The sequence below is a fragment of the Podarcis pityusensis genome (assembly GCF_964106645.2).
Source record: "Podarcis pityusensis genome assembly, chromosome: Z".
In the NCBI taxonomy this organism is placed as follows: Eukaryota; Metazoa; Chordata; class Lepidosauria; order Squamata; family Lacertidae; genus Podarcis; species Podarcis pityusensis.
The window spans coordinates 19,450,309-19,471,403 of NC_138044.1; the positions used below are offsets into that span (position 1 = coordinate 19,450,309).

At 48.0% G+C, this 21,095-nt stretch overlaps 1 protein-coding gene across 1 annotated transcript in view; it reads left to right on the forward strand.

Annotated features, from left to right (window-relative positions):
• EFNB1 (ephrin B1) overlaps positions 1 to 21,095 on the forward strand; it is a 74,555-nt gene that overhangs the window by 45,781 nt on the left and 7,679 nt on the right. The window contains exons 3-4 of the mRNA XM_080989935.1: positions 17,702 to 17,794; positions 20,623 to 20,751. Of these exons, the coding sequence (XP_080846061.1) occupies positions 17,702 to 17,794; positions 20,623 to 20,751 (222 nt within the window). The remainder of the gene's footprint in view (positions 1 to 17,701; positions 17,795 to 20,622; positions 20,752 to 21,095) is intronic.

The following is a 21,095-nucleotide window of genomic DNA, read 5'->3' on the forward strand; positions in this document are numbered from 1 at the left end:
TGCCCAGCGCCGCTACGGGGCCTCTCAGTGATCTCACTGTTAGTCTCGGAGGTTGCTGGAGATGGGTTTCTTTTCATTTAGTTTCTCCCCCACCCTCAAGAAATAATGTTGCTGCCCTTGTTGTGGGGTGGCGAGAGAGAGGGCAAGGGAGGGCGGAGGGACTTTCGAACCCTGCCCAAGGAACACAATTGATACGAGCAATGGAGGGAGGGGCTTGTGAAGGCATGGAGCACGCCCCCCCCGCAAGAGAACCCTGATAGCCGGGAAGAAGAAGGCCAAGGAGGGTGAGTGAGTGGGGGGGCGGGCAGTGAGACACTTGGAACGGCCGTGCAAGCTGTTTACCCTGCTCCCCTGCTCTCTCCTGCTCTTTCGGCACCATTTCCTGGTTCAAATCATTTATTTATTTCGCAGTGACGCATGTAAATGCAGTTTCACTTGAGTGGAATGCGCATAATGGTGTGTGTGTGTGTGTGTGTGTGTGTGCATGCGCGCCTGCATCTTTTGTCTGTCTATCAAATATTTTTTAAAACACACACGTATTGTTACAATAAAAATATCACAGCACTAGCCCTTTCTTTAAAAACATTCTGTTCCCAAAATCCTGGTAAGCCCCAGTTTTGGCCTTAAACCTGTCCCAGCCCCAAACCAAATCCCAGTCCTAATCCTAAATCAGATGTAACACCACCCCTATCCACAAGCTGAAATGTGTGTTTGTGTCCCGTGCTTGCAGGCAGGGTCCAGAGTGAGTCTCTAGGCTGGGCCCCTCAAAGGTCCCTGTCGTCCCTGTCGTCCCCGTCCGGCCCCCCCCCCCCCATGCGCAGGTTGAATGTGGCTGGTCTTTGGCTATCAAGACCACCCAGAATGCAAAAATCACTGACTTTCAATGGCCTCTCAGCCTTTCCGCTCAGATTCAGCATAAAACACACACCATATCATTGCTTTGTGTTCTGTAGCAACACTAAGGGGTGCTGCTCTGTCTGTCACAATTTTGGCATGAGCAGTGTGCATTGTTAGTATTAATCAAAAGTCAAAATGTAAAAGTGGGTTTCGTGTTGCAGGCTGTGGGTCTGAGGCAGGTTTTTGGTGTGGACCAGTGAAAGCCCATTAGTCTAGAGGACTGAATGCTGGCTTTTCTTCCATAAGAACATAAGAACAGCCCTGTTGGACAAGGCCAAAAGAGGCCATCCTCTTTTTTCAGTGGCTAACCAGATGCCTCAATGGATGCTTTAGTTGAGATTTTTGCATTTCAGTGGGTTGGACTACATGACCGCCGGGATCCCTTCCAGCTCTACAATTCTATGACTCTATGAAACCTTCAGGCAGGGTTTGAGCACAAGAGCCCTTTCCCCTCCTGTGGTTCGCAGCAACTGTTATTAGGATGGTTGCTGCCTCTGGCAGCAGAGCAGAGACTCTGTCATGGCTGCTGGCCATCAGTGGCCCTCTCCTCCTCTGTGAATTTGCCCAATCTTTTAAAGCCATCCAAATTGGTGGCCATCACTGCTTCCTGGGGGAGTGAGTGCCATAGTTTAACTGCACTGTGTGAAGAAGGACTTTCTTTTATCTGTCCTGAATTTTCCAACACAAGCTTCATGGGATGTCCACAAGTTCCAGTGTTAGAAAAGAGGGAGCAAAACATTTCTCTATCCCCTTCCTCCATGCTTTGCATCCATTTATAAACGTCTACCGCGTCTCTTCTATTGTCTTTTCTCCAAACTAAAAAGCCCCAAACGCTGCAACTGTTCCTCATAGGGGAGTCCATGTCATTTCCTTTTGGTGAAATGTCTCCACATATTCAGCAGGGGTAACTTGGGAGAGAATTGAATATGTGTTTGATAGAGAACAGTTGCAACATTTGGGACGTTGTAGTTTGGAGAAAAGGTGTCATGATAGAACTCCCACCCTTCCTTGAAAGGCTTAGTTTCCAGGTCCTTCATCCTCTTGGCTGCCTTCGTCTTGCACACCTTCCAGCCGGTCATTATCCTCCTCCAGAACCAGACACAATATCTCTATCGTGCTGCCTCTGCTCCAAACCAAAAAGTCTGCTGCGTTGAGCCATCCCAGGCCGTCGTGAGGTCTAGAACAGACCCGAGCCTTGTGTTGCTCCTTGGGGTTTGCACAGCTGCCGTGCCGTTCAGCCCCCGCCACCTGCTCCAGTTATATGGCCGAGGGATGCTTTTCCGGAGAGAGTCTCACCCTCCCCCCCCCGCCTCCGCCCCACCCCCACTTCTGCTTGCCGGCTTCCCCACAGCTGCCATTGCTTCTCAAGAGCAAAGAGTCCCAGCGTGCAACATCTCTCTCAAGGGCTCCTTTATACGGGAGGAACAAGGACTTGTTAGATCTGGGATTTCCCTCCTAGCGAGGAAGCCAGCCTGGGGACTTGAGAGCATCTTAGGCGGGAGCAAAGACACAGCCTGCTGCTCGGTCACTTTTAGTTTGGAGGAAAGGTGTGGAAGAGGCAGCACAATAGACGTTTATGAAATTATGCATGGCCTAGAGAAAGTGGAGAGAGAAAAAGCCCCCTCTCCCCCTCAAATGCTGGAACTCACGGACATTCACTGAGGCGGAGTGTTGGGAGATACAGGACAGACAGAAGGAAGGACTTCGTAGCACGGTGCATATTTAATTTGTGGAACTTGCTCCCCTAGGAAGCCCCAATAGCCACCAATGTGGATGTCTTTGAAAGAAGATTAGACATGGGGGAGAGGGCTGTCGATGGCATCCTCTTCTCACAGTGGCCCATCCAGATGCCTATAGGAAATTCACAAGCAGGATTCGAGCACAATAACACACTCCCCTCCTGCAGCTCCCAGCATCTGGCACTGAAGCATCATCACCTCTGATTGCGGAGGCAGAACATTGCCATTGTTTCTAGTTAGTCATCAGCTGCCCTCTCCTCTGTGAATTCGTTCAGTCCTCTTTTAGAGCCAAGCAAGTTGGTGGCCATCACTGCCTCCTGCGTGAGGGAGTACCACAGGTTAACTATGTGCTGTGTTAGGACTTCCTGAATCTTCCAGATTTCTTTGTTTGCTGCTTTTCAAAGCAGCAGAGAAAAACAGGAATGCATCTCAGAATCAAACATTGCAAATGCAATTTCATAATAGCACCATGGGAAAACAACACGGTAGCAAATATATAACACATTGTAAACGAACAACATTTCAGCAGTGTAAATATAACAAGATTGCATTAACAACATAACACTTTCTGGCGGTCGTGAAAATGAAAAGCGGGCCTGTCAGTTTCACCTATATCCTGGGGTGAAGCCTAATGGGATGCTTGTTTGGGGTGGAGAGCAGCACCAGGGGGCTCAATGTGACGAGCCTGATTGCGATGTGGGGGGGGGGGGCGCAAGGATGTGGGACTTAATGGCCATAGAGGTATGTGGGTAGAACAATCAGAACAGCTTCTGTGGAGGCAAGCAGGGCATCACCTGCCCCTTTCATTTTGGGCCCCACATCCCAGGATTTGACTATTTGGAGGATTTAGGACACCTAAAAAGAAATCCATTCTTTACTCAGAGCTTAGTTAATCTCTGGAACTCCCTCCCACAGGAGGCAGGGATGGCCACCAATTTGGATGTCTTTGAAAGAGGATTTGAGAAATCTGTGGAGGAGAGGGCTGTTGAGATGGAGGCAGCAATGCTTCTGAATGCCGCAAGTTGCTGGAAGCCACAGGAGGGGAGAGCATTGTCTCTCCTGCTCAGATCCTGCTTGCTGGTTTCCCATTGGAGCATCTGGCTGTTTAGGACAGAATGCTGAACTGTGTGGGCCACTGGCCTGATCCAGCACTTACGTTCAGATATTCATTGCTGAGGATTCTCTATTGTCAGCTGTTGTATCTCTTCTCCCCACACCTGTGGGTGATTGGTGGCCTGTTGTCTCTGTCTGTCTGCTCCAAGTAGAACGATGCCCTTTCTGCTGTGAGTAGGTCACTTCCTCGCAAAGGGCAGGTGGATCCTCAGGCAGAGGGGGAGCAGTGAAAGGTGAAGGGTCTGATGTGAAAGGTTGGGAAGCTGGCCTTTTGGATCCCTGTCAAATGCCTCCTCTCCAGTCTCCACCTATCAAGAGTTGCAGCAAGATCAGAAAAGGGCACCCTCAAACAATCAGATGACTCCCCCAAGAGGAAAGGTTGCAGCATTTGGGACCTTTTAGCGCAGGGAAAAAGCGATGAAGAGGCGGCACAATAAAAGTTTAAGAAATCATGCATAGCCTGAGGAAGGCGGGCAGAGAAAAGCTGTTCTCCTTTTCTCGTGACTCCAGAGTTTGTGGACTTCCGGTGAGGCTGAATGTTGGAAGACTTAGGACAGACAAAAGAAAGTCCTCCTTTGTTAACCTATGGGACTCGCTGCTGCAGGAGGCAGGGATAGCCACCAACTTGGATGGTTTTAAAAGAGGATTGGATAAATTGATGGAAGAGGGGGCTACTGATGGCTACCAGCCACAATGGCTCTGCTCTGCTTCTATGGTTGGTGGCAGTAAGGCTTCTGATTATCAGTTGCTGGAAACCGCAGGAAGGGAGGGGCTCTTGTTCTCAAATCTTGCTTGCAGGAGTAGCTCAACCCCTTTAGCTTAACTTGTGTAATGTCAGGCTTTCTGTTCAAGACCAGTAGAAATCTGGAACAAATCTGGAGCCAGCGGTTCCTGCCTTCTGCAGGGCTAAGTGGAGGCAATGGACAGCGAGGGGCTTAGGAGATGGGAAGGAGTCTGAAGCTTGAATGGAACCCCTGCAACACTTTCTGTAGAGCTATAGCACCTGCCTTGCAAGCAGAAACTCCCACCTTCTACCCCTGCTGGCATCTCCAGTTGGGGCTGGGAGAGAGACCCCTGCCTGAAATCCTGGAGCACCATCGCTGCCAGTCAGTATAGACAGTACCGAACTAGATGGACCAATGGTCTGACTTAGTACGAGGAAACTTCCTATCTTCCTTTGCTATCTTAAAGGCAGCAAAAACTACTTAACGTATAATGTACGCCCAGAACAGCAGAAATGCTGTTTTGGGAGCTGAAGGCAGCCAGGCCAAAATCTGTAATGCTCCAAATCTTACTGGAGAAAACCTGTCTTTTCATAACTTGTTCCTTTACAACTGCGAGGGGCTGGACATTTCCAGGAATTTCCAGGCCTTTTGCTTTGCAGGAATCCTGCATCATGGTGTTTGTAGGCTGAAATCTCACCCTGTGTCGTGGTGTTTATCGGGTGAAATCTGTTAAGCTGAGCTGCTGTTTTGAAGGCCCTGTATACTTTTGTATACAGGTGTCCCCTGCTTACATGGGGGTTATGTTCCGAGCCTCTGCGTGCATCACTGAAATTGCATAAAGGGGGGAGCCCCCCCCACTTTAATAGAGAGCATGTGTGGGAAGGAGAGACTTATGTGCGCCGCTGGGGCTGCTGCCTGGAAGTTGCTTGAGGCCTCTGCCCAGCATGCCTTCCCTCCATTCAGTGCCATCGCAGCAAGCGAGTGGCCAAGAGCGACTTCCAGGCAGCTGACCTGAGCAAGGGAAAGCATGCCGTTTCATTCAAATTCTTTACTTACTTTGCGGCGACCCTTGAAAAAGCAGTCGTGTGCAAGTAGAATGCGCGTTAAGTGGGGGAATGCCTGTATATTCTTTCCTCTAAGGGCAACCCAAGAGTTTAAGCAGCCCTGCAAAAGGGAAGCAGGGTGAGTGGATCCTCCATGGCAGTACTTGCCCAACAAAGGCCCCCATAGCTCAGTGGTAGAGCATCGATCTTGAAGGCAGAAAAATCCCTTTCCCAATGGCATCTCCAGGTAGGGCTATAATAGACTTCTGCCTGAATCCCTGGCAAGCTATTGCTGCCAGTCAGTGTAGACAAAAGAAGCAAGGGTCTGACTCAGTATAAGGGAGCTTCCCATGTTCCTATTCAGCTGAGCCTGCTATTGAGAAGCATGAGGACTGGAATCTTACTTTATTCCTAGCAGAAGGGTCGCAGCTCAGTGATAGAGCATCTGCCTTGCAAGTTCAATCCCCAGTGGCATCTGCAGATAGGGCCAGGAGAGAGACCCCTTAACTGAAAACCTGGAGGGCCATTGCTGCCAGAAAGCATAGACAGTGCTGAGCAAGATAGACCAAGTACTCAATATAAGGCTGCTTCCTGTGTTCCTTTGTCTCTCGTCCTGTCTCATGCCTGACCTTAATCTTCCTTGACTTCTCCTCCTTGCATCCACTGAGCACTGATCCTCAGCCTCTGGGTGGGCCAAAGATCTTCGTCTGATCTCGGATCCCCCGCGAGTCCCAAGACCTCTCTGCTGCCAACTTCCAGAGATCGCCGTAAAAAGCAAGTCTGGACCACCCACGTTTTTGTCTTCCCCTGAAACCTCGAGAGATGTAAGCTCCTCTCCCCTTGCCTTTTCTATTACTGGCAGGATTTAAGCCCAGAGGAAGCTTAAAAGGAGGGTGGGCGGGGGCTGTTCTCTTCCGCTGTGCCCCCCGCCCCTGGTTTCCAAAACCCAGGTGGAGAATCTGCTGCATTTTCTGGACCATGGCAGTTTCCTGGGGCTCATCATTCTCTCACCTGCTGCCAGACACCCTGGGCACAGCTGTTACCCCTCTTCTCCTGCTGGGAACGTCAAAAAGGATATTGTGGAGTTGGAAAAGGTTCAGAAGAGGGCAACCAAAACTATCAAGGGGATGGAGAGACTCTCCTATGAAGAATAGTTGCAGCATTTGAAAACAGGTTGTAGTGCAAATAAAAAACTGGTTGCGACATATGAAGAAATCTTGCAGTTTTTCGGACTTTTTAACTTAAAGAAAAGGTGAGGAAGAGGGGACACAATAGATGTTTATAAAATCATGCATAGAAGTTTTAAAAATGCTCCTCTCTCATAGAATCATAGAATATTGCAGAGTTGAAAGGGATCACCAAGGTCCATCTAGTCCAGCCCCCTGCAATGCAGGAATCAACAAGCCCTGACAGATGGCCATCCAACCTCTGCTTAAAAGCTCCAATGAAGGAGAGCCCACCACATCTTGAGGGAGTGCGTTCCACTATCAAACAGCTCCCATTACACTAGAACTGGTGGACATCCCATGAAGCTGAATATGGGAAGATTCTGGACAGATAGAGGAATGTCCCTTCTCAATGCAGCACAGAGTTAAACTCTGGAATTCCTAACCTCAGGAGGCAGTGATGTCCACCAGCATAGATGGCTTTAAAAGAGGATTAGGCAAATTCATGGAGGAGGAGAGGGCTATTGACCACAATGCTTCTGAATCCTAGTGGCTGGAAGCCACAGGAGGGGAGAGGGCTGTTGTGCTCACGTCCTGCTTGTTGGTCTACCTTTGGAGCATCTGTTTGGGCGCTAAGAACGGGATGTTGGACTGGATGGGCTATTGGCCTGATCCAGCAGACAAGTTCTTCCCTGTGTTCTTCCAGAACCTCCAGTCCCAGAGGCAATCTATCTAGATTTCGAGGCTCTTAGGGGCATCTGGCCACTGTGGGAACAGTTTGCTAGACTAGTTGTCCTCATCCAGCAGGCCCTTTTTAAGTTCTCATTTTAGGGGCCGCATCTTCCTCTTTCCTCTTCTTTCATTGCTCGGAGCTTGGATTTCCAAACAACCGGCAAGGCCTGCAAAAGCCTCATGTGACATTTTCTCCCCATCCTCTTGGAGTCCCTGAAACATCAAGCTTCTGAATGCTAAACGGCTTTCATTAAAAAGCTTCTTTTCTCCAAGGTGTTAGGCAAGGAGGCAAGGGAGAGGATTTTTCTTTTTAATTTGCTTCCTTGAAAAGAAACACGAAGGTCCTGGCAAGTTGCAGTGAGCGCACGGGCCAAGTGGTTCGACGGAGCCAAGACGATCAAGTGAGAGAGGATGCTTGATTTGGACGTCTGTCCAGTGGTCAGTTCCTGAAAGAGAACCATGAAGCTTAAGCCTGCCGGCAAGGTGGTGCTCTTTCCTTCCTTGGAGGTTTCTAAATAGAGGTCGGAAGGCCATCTGTCAGGATTTTTGAGCTGGGATTCCTGCATTGTGTGTGGAGGGGTTCAACTAGAGGACCCTTGGAGATCCCTTCCCACGCTTCAGTTCTGTTATTCTTTCCCAGTTCCCTGCCCTTCTGAACATGGCCCCAAACAATGCACCCTGCAACGAGATGTTCTGGCTGACACCACCTTGAACTTCTGCGAAGGCTTTGCTTTGCGAGATACCGAGGTTTTTGAGGAAAAGCACTCCCTCTCGCCCCGGTTTTTAGTTTATTTTGGATCCCCTCCCCCCTCAAGAGGTTCCCGGCATAGCTTTCCAGAAGTGAAAATTACCGGAAAACAAATAAGCATTCAGATACAAAATAAGATAAAAGCAAACTGCAGGATTTTAAGACTTTGGAAAGTTGCCCCCTTCTTCTTTTTAAAGGTCTCTGTCTTCAGATATCTGAAGGGCTGTCATGTGGAAGGCGGAGCAAACTTGTTTTCTGCTGCTCTAAAGGGGAGGACCAAAACCAATGGATTCAAATTGCAAGAAAGGAGATTCTGACTAAATACTAGGAAGAACTTTTTGAGGGTAAGAGCTGTTCAATAGCAGAACACACAAGCTCAGGAGGTCATGGACTCTCCTCCTTAGAGGATTTTAAGCAGACGTCAGATGGCCGGCCACCTGTCAGGTATTCATGAGATGTGATTTCTGCATTGCAGGCGGTTGGACTAGATGACTCTTGGGGTCCTTTCCAACTCTTGGCTGCCCTCCTCTGCACAGCTTGTCAGTATCCTCCTTAAATCGGGGTGCCCAGAACTGTACATAGGACTCCAGGTGGTGTGGGGCCAAGGCAGAATAGGTTGCTATTCGTTCCCTTCATATGGACACTAAACTTTTGTTGATCAAGCCTAGGATTGCATGAGCCTTTTTTGCTGCTGCATCACACTGTTGACTCATGTGAAGCTTGTGGTCTCTACTAAGACCACCAGATCCTTCCCACCTGTGCTGCTGTCAAGGGAGGTATTCCCCATCATATAGTTGTTCATCTGATTATTTCTGCCTAAGGGGAAGAACCTGACATTTGTCTGTGCCAAAATGCATTTTGAGCATCTCTGGTTCCAAAGCTGAGAGGCCACGGTCCTTTCAAAATGGACTGCAATGTTGCAGTTCTAGTGTTGAAAATTATTTTACACATTTGCAATTAACTGTGACTCCTGCATTGCCTAGATGACCCTTGGAGTCCCTTCCAACTCTACTGTTCTGTGAGTGTGTGTTCTAAGGGATTCATCCCATGCCTTTTGGTAAAACTCCCAGGGTGCCTTGCAGAATGTAGAAACGCAATTGGAACTGATGCAGAACATGGAAATGAAAAATTTGCTAAATCACCAAGAAAAAGTATTTGCTTGCACCCCCCCCCCCCCTAAATATTCAGTTGGATGAGATAAAGGATGAAGGCTCCTGAAGGCAGATGCAAATGTCAGTGCCCATCAGGGTGTTTGAAGTCCAACTGGTGAGGAAATGTAGTGTATTTATATTTAATTAAATTGCTTGCAGGCTGATGTTCTATGAAAACGGTCAGCATGGCATTTAAACTATCAAATGTCTGAATCTAGCCCAGGAAATGAATTGTTGAACACGCTTTAAAATGGGCAAAGCAGAAGACACTGCTTAAAGGAAGAGCCCTCTGGATCAGGCTTATCTGGTCCAGCATCCTGTCCTCACAGTGGCCAACCAGATGCCTCAAGAGGAAACCCACAAGCAGGATTTGAGCACAAGAACGCTCTCCCCTCCTGTGGTTTCCAGCAACTGGTATTCAGAAACATTTATTTTCTCTCTGACTTTGGAGGCAGAGCATAGCCATCCTGGCTAGTAGCCATTGATAGTGTGATTCTCCTCCATGAATTTGCCCAATCCTCTTGGTTGGTAGCCATCACTGCCTCCTGTGGAAGTGAGTTCCATACATTAACTCAGAAGGACTTCCTTTTATCTGTCCTGAATCTTCCAATATTCGGCTTCATTAGATGCCATGATTTCTAGTGCTTGCATCCTGCTTGTGGAGTTCCCACCGGGGCATCTAGTTGGCCACTGTGGGAAGAGGATGCTGGACTTGATGGGCCATTGGCCTGATCCAGCAGGCTCTTCCTTTCTTTTTATGGATCTTCCAGGTCCAGTGGCAGTCTACCTAGATTCCTTGGGGCATTTGGCCATTGTGAGAACAGGTTGGATGGGCCATTGGCTTGATCCAGCAATTTCTTCTTATTTTCTTGGGTCCGGGAGCCCAAAGGAATTTCCTGTCTGAAATATCTTTCCCCCCAGCTGTTTTGGTACAGATTTCTTGTAGGACCTAAACTCAGAAAGAATTTCATATGATTTACTTAAAGATTTTGTTGGGTTTGATCTGAATGCAAAGGAAAGGGAAAGATGTGTGGAGTTTTGCCTCTGCTCTACCTGCGCCTTTAAAAGTACCCAGACAGCTTGCACAGCTGCAAGAGTCATTTAGCCCCATAAAAAGGCCAGCAGCTTGGATTTTGCTGCAGCCACGGCACGTTAATGGTGCGCTGGAGCCCAAATCATAACAGAGACCTGCTAAAGGGAACCTGGGAGGCAGCTCAGAATGCTTAATTTTGTCCAAAGCTTACTGTTTAAGAGCCCCCTTACATTTTATCTTTCGCCAAGCGTTCTACGTTCCAAATCTTCCAACCTGCCCAGATCACATTTTGCTTTGAAAGATGGAAATAACACACGCAAACCCCACCCCAAAGTTATAGTTTCGCTGAGTGTGTGGGGAGGAGAGACTGTGCAAGTCTGCACTGATGCACTCATGGAATGGCACCATTGTAGAGTTGGAAGGGACCCCAGTGTCACTTAGCCCAATCTCCTGCAATGCAGGAATCACAGTTAATAATCCAGACAGATGGCCATCCAACCTCTTGCATTTTTATAGAAACCATAGGAGAGGAGTTGGGCTCTTATGCTCAGATCCTGATTGTAGGTTTCCCATTGGGGCATCTGGTTGGCCACTGTGAGAACAGGGTGTTGGACTAGATGGGCCATTCAGGCTCTTCTGATGTGCTTATGTGGTACCCAAGTGGTGTAGTGCTTAGAGTGTCTGGCTTGAACCTGGGAGAGACCAGGGTACCAATCCCCACTCCGCCATGAAGCTCACTGAGTGTGACCTTGGGGGCAAGTCTCGGCCTCTCGGCCTAAGCTACTTCTCAGGATTGTTGTGTGGATGAAAAGAGGAAGAGAAACATGTGCACCACCTTGAGCTCCTTGGAGGAAAAAAGGAGGGCTACATAAAAGGCAAAGGGACCCATGACCATTAGGTCTAGATGTGGCCGAACTCTAGGGTTGTGGCGCTCATCTCGCTTTATTGGCTGAGGGAGCCGGCGTACAGCTTCTGGGTCATGTGGCCAGCATGACTAAGCCGCTTCTGGCGAACCAGAGCAGCGCATGGAAATGCTGTTTATCTTCCTGCCTAAGTGGTACCTATTTATCTACTTGCACTTTGACGTGCTTTTGAACTGCTAGGTTGGCAGGAGCAGGGACCGAGCAATGGGAGCTCATACCGTCGCGGAGATTCGAACCGCCGACCTTCTGATCGGCAAGTCCTAGGCTCTGTGGTTTAACCCACAACGCCGCCCACATCCCTGGAGGGCTACATACATATGCAATAAAATAAAACAGGTAGTATGTTCTTACTGTTGTTCTCGGGAGGCAAAAGTGGTTCTGTGGACGATAGCATGATGCTTACTTAGCAGGCTTTTTTGTGAGAACATAAGGAGTGTCTGCTGGATCAGCCCAATAGCCTATCTTGCCCAGAACTCTCTTCTCACAGGGGCCAGCCAGATGCCCCAATGGGAAACCCACAAGCAGGATCTGAGCCCAAAAGCACCCTCTCCCTTCCTGCAGTTTCCAGCAACCTGTGGTCAGAAGCATTGCTGCCTCTGACCATAGAGGCAGAGCATAGCAACTGTGGCAAGGAGCCATTGATAGCCCTCCCCTCCTCTATGAATTTGTCTAATCCTCTATTCAAGACATCCGGCTTGGTGGCCGCCACTGCCTCTTGCAGGAGCAACGTCCATAGTTTATGTGCGAATAAGTGATTTCTTTTCTCTGTCCTGAATCTTCCGACATTCAGCTTCATTGGATATCCATGAGTTGCAGTTTTAGGAAGCAGCTACGTGAGGGTGGGCTGGCAGACGTGCTTCTTTCCCTCCTCTTTCTCCAGGCCGGTCATCATTGTATAAGCTTCTGTCATGTCGCCTCTCCAGCACCTTTTCTCTAAACTGAAAAGCCCCATACGCTGTAGTCTTTCTTCACATGCTGCAACCTTCCCCCCACATGGGCATTGTTCAATCCTCTCGATCATCTCAGTTGCCCTTTTCCGAACCTTTTCCAGCTCTGCGAGTTCAGGCATCAACAATGCTGATGTCCATGCTTTGTGTGGCCCAGCGCACTCCCTCCTGCTTCTGCCTCTGCCCTGTGTGCTTTCCGTGTCTAGAAGAATTATCACCCCGGTGCTTCCAAGCAGGGAAAGTGAAGAGAAGTGACCCATGTGATTTGGCTAGAATTCATTTCATGCCTTGCGCTGTAGCCTTAAAAAAAGAAGAAGAAGAAATAGAATGCCCTACCTGCCTTCGGGAGCGTTCGTCCTTTATCTCAACCTCTAACTTAAAAGTGTGTTCTCCAACAGAAGTGTCTAGCAAGAAGAGCTGCCTTTTTCTGCCACCAGGAAAAGCGTCCAGCAAAAAAGCTAAACTGTGAAGCTCTAGCAGTGAGCCAATTATGGTAGAAATCCACTGTCCCATCTCCCCCAGCTACTGTTTTCCACCCGAATGACCTTATAAAGCAATTGCTTATGTTGTTGTTGTTAGATTTAGAATTATAGAATTGTTGGAAGGGACCCCACCCCCAGGTCACGTAGTGCAACCATGTGCGGTGTTGGAATCGCAGCCAAAGAATCCCCAACGGATGATCATCTAACCTGCTTAAAAACATCCAAGGGAGAGGCCACCACCTTCTGAGGTCATAGAAGCGTAGAATTGTAGAGTTGGAAGGGGACCCCCAAGGGCCATCTAGTCCCACCCCCTCCAGTGCAAGAATCACAGCTAAATAGAAGTTATTTAAAAATACAAATATAGATACAATTATAAATAAAATATAAATGCATAAATGTAATTTCAATGCAACGTTCTTTGCTGTCTATCCTTTTTTTTCTTTTTTGCTGCAAGATTAGATGAGTGTATATATTTATTTTTTCACACATTCATTTTTGGGATACATGTGCAAACAACTGCTACTGTCCTGAGTTTTATTGTGTTGTTACCTTCCTTAGTGGGTGGGGCATGCAGACCACTGTTCTGAATACAGTCATACCTCTGTTACGTTTGTTTCAGGTTAAATCTTTTCAGGTTGTGTCCCACGGCAACCCGGAAGTACCGGAAAGGGTTACTTCCGGGTTTTGCTGCTCGTGCATGCGCAGACGCTCAAAATGACATCACACGCATGCACAGAAGCAGTCGTGACCCGTGCATGCGCAGACGCGGGTTGCGTTCTGCTCAGGTTGCAAATGGGGCTCCGGAACGGATCCCTTTTTTATTGGGTAGGGTAGGGTGGGGAGGGGAGCTCTGGGGGTGAATCTGGAATTCTGTGCACATTTCTTTTCACCTCACATCAAAAAGGAAATAGTGGAGTTGGAAAGGGTTTAGAAAAGGGCAACCCAAATGATCATTTTGGAGAAAAGCAAATAAGAGGCAACATTATAGAAGTTTATAAGCTTATGGATGGCATGGAGAATTTTTTTTTCTTGGCCCCCTCATAACACTAGAACTTCGTGGACATCCCATGAAGCTGAATGTTGGAAGGTTAGGGAAAGATAAAAGGGAAGTCCTTCTCGGCACAGCACAACCTTTGGAAGTTGCTTCCACAGGAGGCAGTGATGGCTATAAAAGAGGAAAGGACACATTTATGGGGGAGAGGGCTACTGGTGGCTACTAGCCATGATGGCTATGTTCTGCCTCCATCGTGGGAGGCAGCAATGCTTCTGGATACCAATTGCTGGAGACCTAGGTTTTGGGGGTGGGGAGAGTGCTCTTGTGCTTAAATCCTTCTTTTGGATTTCCCATTAAGGTATTTGGTTGGCCTCTGTGGGAGCAGGATGCTGGAGCAGATGGGTCACTGGCTTGATCCAGCAGCTGGACCCTTCTGATGTTCTTATGGAACCTCTAGGTTCTTGGTGTGTTTGGCCATTGTGAGAGCAGCATGCTGGACTAGGTGGGTCAGTGGCCTGATTCAGCAAGCTCTTATGTACTTCGTTGCTTTGAGCAAAACAGCAATTGATCTCTCCCAGCTAGGGAGTCCTGCTTACCACTCAGATCTTTGTTCGAGATCTGCCTTCTGTCTGGGACATCTTTTGGAAGGAGTCCATATCGGTGGAACCACTCCATTTCTCCAGTTCTCTGTGACCCTATTTCTCTGTCTCTCCCTCCCTGGGCATTGAGCAGATGAGCTTGTAATCAGAGAAGGAGCCTTTGTCGACCGCACTGGCATTGTGGTTTTAGTCCTGCCTCCCCGAACCAGGAGGTCTGCAGTCTGTGGATGGTGGCTCCATCCAGTCTATCAAGAACGAGAGATTCCGTCTGGGTTGCTCCGGTCTGGTCTGGTGATTGTGGAGGGGAGAGGGGTGACAGAGAGTTGAGCTGCCCTCTGTTCTGCAATTACAGCCACTTTGGAAAACTGGTGGGTTTACATTCACAAAGGATGTCAGAGTTAACAGTGACTGCATGCAAGTTAAACTTTGGGCACCATAATACAATGGTCGAGGTTGTTCCACAAAAAGCTATAGGTCAGTTTCTGCTAACATATAGTAGAGTTCTTCTTAGAGTTATAGAATGGTGGGATTAGAAGGTAAGAGTCATCTAGTCCAACCCCCTGCATTAGTGGGAAATCAGCTCCAAAAGACCATGGAGAGGAGCATTGCTGGATCAGGCCAAAAGAGGCCCACCTAGTCCAGCATCCTGTTCTCACATTGGCCACCCAGATGCCCCACTGGGAAGCCCATGAGCAGTACTCAATTCTATTTTCAAAAGAGAGATTGGATGCACGTCTGCCAGGAATCCTTAGCTGTGATTCCCATGATTCAGGGGGTTGGACCAGATTGCCCTTGGGGGTTCCATGCCAATTGTATGCCTCTACTGGCCCTTTCCTCCTCCTGCTCCTTCTCCTCTCTGCACAGTCCCACCCTTAGTTCTGTGTCTGGGATGCATTTGCTGGAGCCTGGAGAGTACAGACAATAATATTGAAAGTTGACCGAGAGGTTGGTTGCTCCCCTCCCCCTTTTTAAGAAAACCTCTCTCTTGTATTTTTGCTGCATTTGAACAAACTTAGACACCATTGGGATTCATTTTCGGATGGCATATATATTGACCTGCATGTGCAAATTGGGATGGATGTGTGTATGCTGTTGATTGTGAATGCAAGCATGAGTTGGGGTTGTGTTTGTGTGTTTTGCGGGGGTTGCGTTCCAGGTCGTTGCGTGCATCAGTGGTCTCGCGTAACCCAGTTCCGCTCCCTTCCAGGATCGAAAGCGATGTATGCGTCAGTGGATGTCACACGTGCAAAAATGGTTGCCGCCTGTAATGGATTTGCAGGGTTTTTGTTTTGTTTTTTAAATCACTTTCCTACACCTTAAGGTATCCCAACAAGATTATGATTTGAACCCAGATTTCCACCCTACCCCAAGTGCCTGACACTCCATCTGCTTCAGTGCCCTAGTTAACTCAGATGTACCTGTCCCTGGAGATATCTGAATTGGCCACATGGACACATGCCTTAATTGCATTCTGTCAGGACTGCTGTAACACACTTTATGTGGGACTGCCTTTGAAAAGTGCTCAGAAACTGACTGGGGCTTGTTATAGGGAGCAGACAGCTCCCTTGCTGCAACAGTTCCAATGGCTACCAGTCTGCTCCTGGCCACAATTCAAAGGGATAGTTATGACCTATATCTGGAAAGCAGGGTATCTCATGAATCTGCCTGGGCTTTGAGATTTTTGGAGGCGACTTTTCTCTCAGACCTACCCCTCTCATAGGCATGATTGGTGAGGATGTGGGACGGGGCCTTCTTGGTGGCTACTCCCTCGCAGCTTAGGATCTCCCTCCTTAGAGAAGCCAGGCTGGCTCCCTCCTGGCTATCCTTCCGCTAGCAGGCAAAGCCCTTCTTCTGGGTTTATGGGAACTGAGTGCTTTTTAAGGAAAGGGCATTTTAATAGTGCTTTGCCGTTTTTACTAACGTTATTTCAATAAATTGATCTTTTCGATTCTGTTGTGGTTTAATTACTTTTGAACTGTTATATTTTACATGTTTTTCATTTTCTGTGTTTTACCTGTGGGTTTTTCTTTTTTTTAGAAAACAATTTTTATGAAACTGGAGGTTTCTAAGCAGATGTTGGTTGGCCACCTGTCAGGGATTTTTAGCTGTGGTTCCTTCATTACAGGGGGTTGGACTAGATGACGCTTGGGTGTACCATTTGAAATCCACCATTCCCTGGAGCGCTAGTGCCACTGCTGCCAGCCACACCTCCTCTCCCTTTGCACACCACACCTGTGAGCGTCTCTGTGCCCCATGCAGTGCCTCCTTGGGGGCCACCTGCAAGAGATCAGTACCTGAGATCTCTCCTTCCTTTGCACCATCTCCAATTTTTAAATTATTGTTATTTCCACATATTTATGCAAGAAGCAACAATCCGTTTTCAACCACCCCACCTGCCGCAGAAGCACCAAATGCCTATTTAATTACATTTCAGTTGTTAAGATAAGGTATCATTCCACCAGTTCCGTTCTCAGAGGCCCATAACCATGTTTTCCTGCGTTGCAGGTGCATTGATTGATTGCAAACAGGTCTGCATTTTGTTTTGGTTCCTGCATTGCAGGGGGTTGGAGTCGATGACCCTTGGGGTCCCTTCCAACTATACAATTCTGTTGTGCAATACCATGAAATAGTAAGCTGTGCAGCAGTCGATCAGATGAGCAATGAGATCCTTATCCCCATTGTTGAGACGTTTCTGAGTAGTACAATAGAGGTGCTATTTTGGCATCCAAACGGATATTTTGTTTTGTGATAAGGCATGTTTCACAAAAAAAGCTTTTTCCTAAAACAAAAAGACTTTGGGGCATTGCCACTTTTAACACCACCATTTGTGGATGAATGAGTCAGTGATGTGCAATTTCTCTAACGCATGGCTGATCATTTCTAGTTATGTACTCTATGTGGAGTTTTTCCTACTGGGCTGAGTTCAAGGTGTTACTATTAATGTATAAAGTCCTTAAGAACTGGGGACCAGTTTACCTGTGAGATCACCATATCCCACATACTTGACCACTTCAATTGGCGGAACTGGCACCGTTACAGCTGTCACATAATGCGCATTCAGCACCTGTGAGAATTCGTTCTTTTAGTATGGTAGAACCTATACACTTTGGAACATTTTTTATTTAGGCAAGGCAACTTAATTTTGTAGAATGTAGAGGGATGTTTTTTATTCTGTTTTCAGTTTACTGTTGATTTTATGTTTTGAAAGAATTACACGAGTCACTTTTAAGGTTCTTTTCCCTGATGGTGTTATTATGGGTTTGTAAACCCCTTTGAGAGTTTTTTAAAGCAAGCAAGCTGTGTATAAATTCTGAAGTAAACAAACGAACAAATTAGACTTAGTAATAATATGGTGGGTGGGGTGTGTAGCATCACCTTAACCCTTACTTAATCTCCTCTTGCTTTGCAGCTACATCCAATGGGTCTCTGGAGGGTTTGGAGAACCGGGAAGGCGGGGTCTGCCAGACACGCTCCATGAAGATCATAATGAAAGTGGGCCAGGGTGAGTTGCCAAGCCTTTGCATGCGATTTCTCCTGCGGTTTGGGAACTTGGTCAAGAATCGGTCCTCGGGACTGGCTGTGAGCACCTGATTCTTGCGTTGCAGGGGGTTGGACTAGATGACCCTTGAGGATCCCTTCCAACTCTGTGATTCTATAAAACAGGGTGGTTTAACATGCATGCAAGATGTTTTCTGGTGGACAAGGGAAGAGGGCAGTCTGCAGGCCGCTCTATCCTGCAGCATCCTTGCGGGGTGCCTCCACAGCCAGCTCCGAGGAAGGGAATCTGCACTGCTGGGGCTTCTGGGGTAGTAGCTCTGCTGGTTTCTCCTCTCCTTCTGAAGGCACAACTTTGACTAAGGAAGTTGCTGGGAAGAAGGGCTCCTTCCTTCCTTCCTTTCTTCCGAAAACAGTACATGCTTGTAAACCCACCCACCTGCTCAAATGTAAGCAGCCAATTAGGAATGCAAATAACAATATTAATAATAATACTGAGGAGTCGGTGGGAGCTTCTGCCTTAATGCCTGTGTCCAAGGTGTCCTGAGGAAGACCTCATTTAGTTAATTGTTCTGTTTGTTTTGCACATACCTGCCCTCTGGGGAATCTGAGGAATACCTCACAAGAGTGAGGGAGATTATAGCTAAAGCCACACAGTAAACTAGCAGCAATTGAAGGGCAGTTATGTGTAGAAGGCAAAGCAACAGGGCCCCCACCAGCAGCTGAAGGCTTCCCTTCCTCCGGACTTTGGAATCTGGAACAGATTCAGCCTTCCACTCTGAGCAGGCAGGTGAGGAGGACGAGGCAGGCACTGCCCCCCACTTCCTCCAACCCTGTGCTCTCCTCCTCTTCTTCTTCTTCACCAGCTGCATTTATTTACTGGCTTAAGAGGAGGCTCAGAGTAGTTTGACTGAAGACTTCTAAAATGGCTGCAGCCAACCAGCAAAAGAGAAAGGAGAAAGAAACGATTTGCCTTAGCTCTCCTGCTCCCTGATTCACCCAATCTTGCTTCCTCCCTCCCTCCTTGTGGGTTCTGCCTGAAAATGGCTTCTGCCAACTAAGAAGCAAGGAAGTAAGGAAGTGGGCAAAGGTCTGGCTGTTCAAATATCTGAATCTGCTGTGTGTATACAGCGATATTTGGGCGTTTATGTTTGCGGCTAACAAGCGGGCGGATAGGGGGGCCTGCATGTACTTTTCCACACAGCACATAGTTAAACCAGGGAACTCCATCCCACAGGAGGCGGTGATGCCCACCTCCTTGGCTGGCTCCAACATACAAATCCGTGGGGGAAAGGGCTAGCGATGGCTGCTTGCCACTATGGCTTTCCTCCGCCTCCGCTGTTGGAGGCAGCAATGCTTCTGAATATAAGTTCCTGGAAACCACAGGAGTGGGAATGCTCTTGTGCTCGGATCCCTCTTGTGGGTTTCACATACTAGGCTTTTGGGCAGCCAGTGTGAGAACAAGATGCCAGACTAGATGGGCTCTTCTTACATTACTATGCTGCTATGGAAACCACAGGAGGGAAGGGTGCTCATATCTTGCTTTCAGGGTTCCCATAATGGGCCTGGCTGCTGTGAGAAGTGGATTCTGCGTTAGATGCCCCCAAACCCCCACCCCTGGCCTGATCCAGCAGGCTTCTCTTGTGTTCTTTCATTGTTTAGAGTATCAGCCGCAGTTGCAGGAGCCAAAGAAACAGATTCCTGTTTCTCTGACACTCCCTTTGCTCAGGCTCAGGGGACACTGAGGAGGCAGGGAGGCGAGACCGCAGCAGTTTCTGAAATAGCAGAGAAATTGTCTTGCTCCTCAAAAAAGAAAAGAGGGCAGAGGAACCAGATGACCTGCCAAGTGGAAACCGCATGCAATCAGATCTGCTGCTAGACACCAGACTTTTCCCAGTGCTGCCTCCACCACCTCTGTTCCCCACCCCCTTGTCTGGAAACCCTGCCTCCTTCAGAAGAGAGGGTCCCACCAACTGAGAAGTCCAGGGGCTTGAGAGCACTGTGGCTCAGGATATTTGGGCTTGCACCAAAACCTAATTTCATTGCCAGAATTGTGAACTCTCCCTCATTGTTGGTATTTAAGCAGAGGTTGGATGGCCACCTGTTAGGAACTTTTTAGCTGCAATTCCTGCATTGCAGGGAGTTGGGCTGGATGACCCATGGGGTCCCTTCCAACTCTATGATTGAGCTTCATGGGTACACATTGACTTTCTTTTTCAACAGGTTGAAATGAAAGTTGGTAGTTCAGTGAGACTTTGATATCTCAAGTAGGGAAGGGAATATAGCCACCGGTGTATGAGGCATGGCATGCACACTAAGACCCTAGAATTCAGACCAAATGAATCAGTCCCCGTTGCTTTGTGACCTTCACAGACATTGCACAGCCCTCCAAGCTATTGAATATGCAATCATGAGGACTAGAAGCACAGAGGCCATAGAATCATGTGATTGTAGAGTGGCAGGTCAAACTCAAAGTCAGACTCCTATCCTTTAGTGTTGTATGGATTCCTTCCACCTCTTAAGTTCATGTCACCTGCTTGACTTCCCTGATCTATGACACCCAGCAGCAACCTAACCTTGCATGCTCTAACCTTGCATGCTCCTCTGCTGATAACCTTGCATGCTGATAACCTTGCATGCTGATAACCTTGCATGCTGATAACCTTGCATGCTCTGCTGATAACCTTGCATGCTCTAACCTTGCATGCTCCTCTGCTGATAAAATAATCCGACCTGGTACTCACCTCCCAAAGGGTCAGGTGCATAGCAAGAGAGATTATGTCCTCTTTCTGGGCCCAGTTTTATCATCCCGATTTTTTCTGTCTTTGTGCCTAGATCCGAATGCTGTGATGCCTGAGCAGCTGACGACCAGCCGGCCCAGCAAGGACTCTGACAATACAGTCAAAATTGCCACACAGAGCCCACGCAACCGGCTCCCACCTGTGGAGGACCCTGGGAAGCCAGGTACAGAGCAGGAGCATAGGAATCAGACCATGAACCCCACAATGCAGGGAAATGTTTGAGACTATAAATCCCATGATGCAGGGAGATATTTCAGACCATGCACCCCATGGTGCAGTGTTTCCGTGAAACAAAAGTACTCATTCCTGGAAACACCCAGCCCCTTGCAAGTATAAAGTTATGAAAATACAGGTTTTGCCCACTAGGATCTTCAGCATGGTCAGTTTGGGTCTGCCTGCCTCTAGTTTCCAAAGCAGCATTTCTGCGTCACAGAAAATGACGCCACAGAGTCATTTTTATGTACGTTGTCTGTTCACAAAATAACTGTTTTTCCTGCTGTAAAAGAA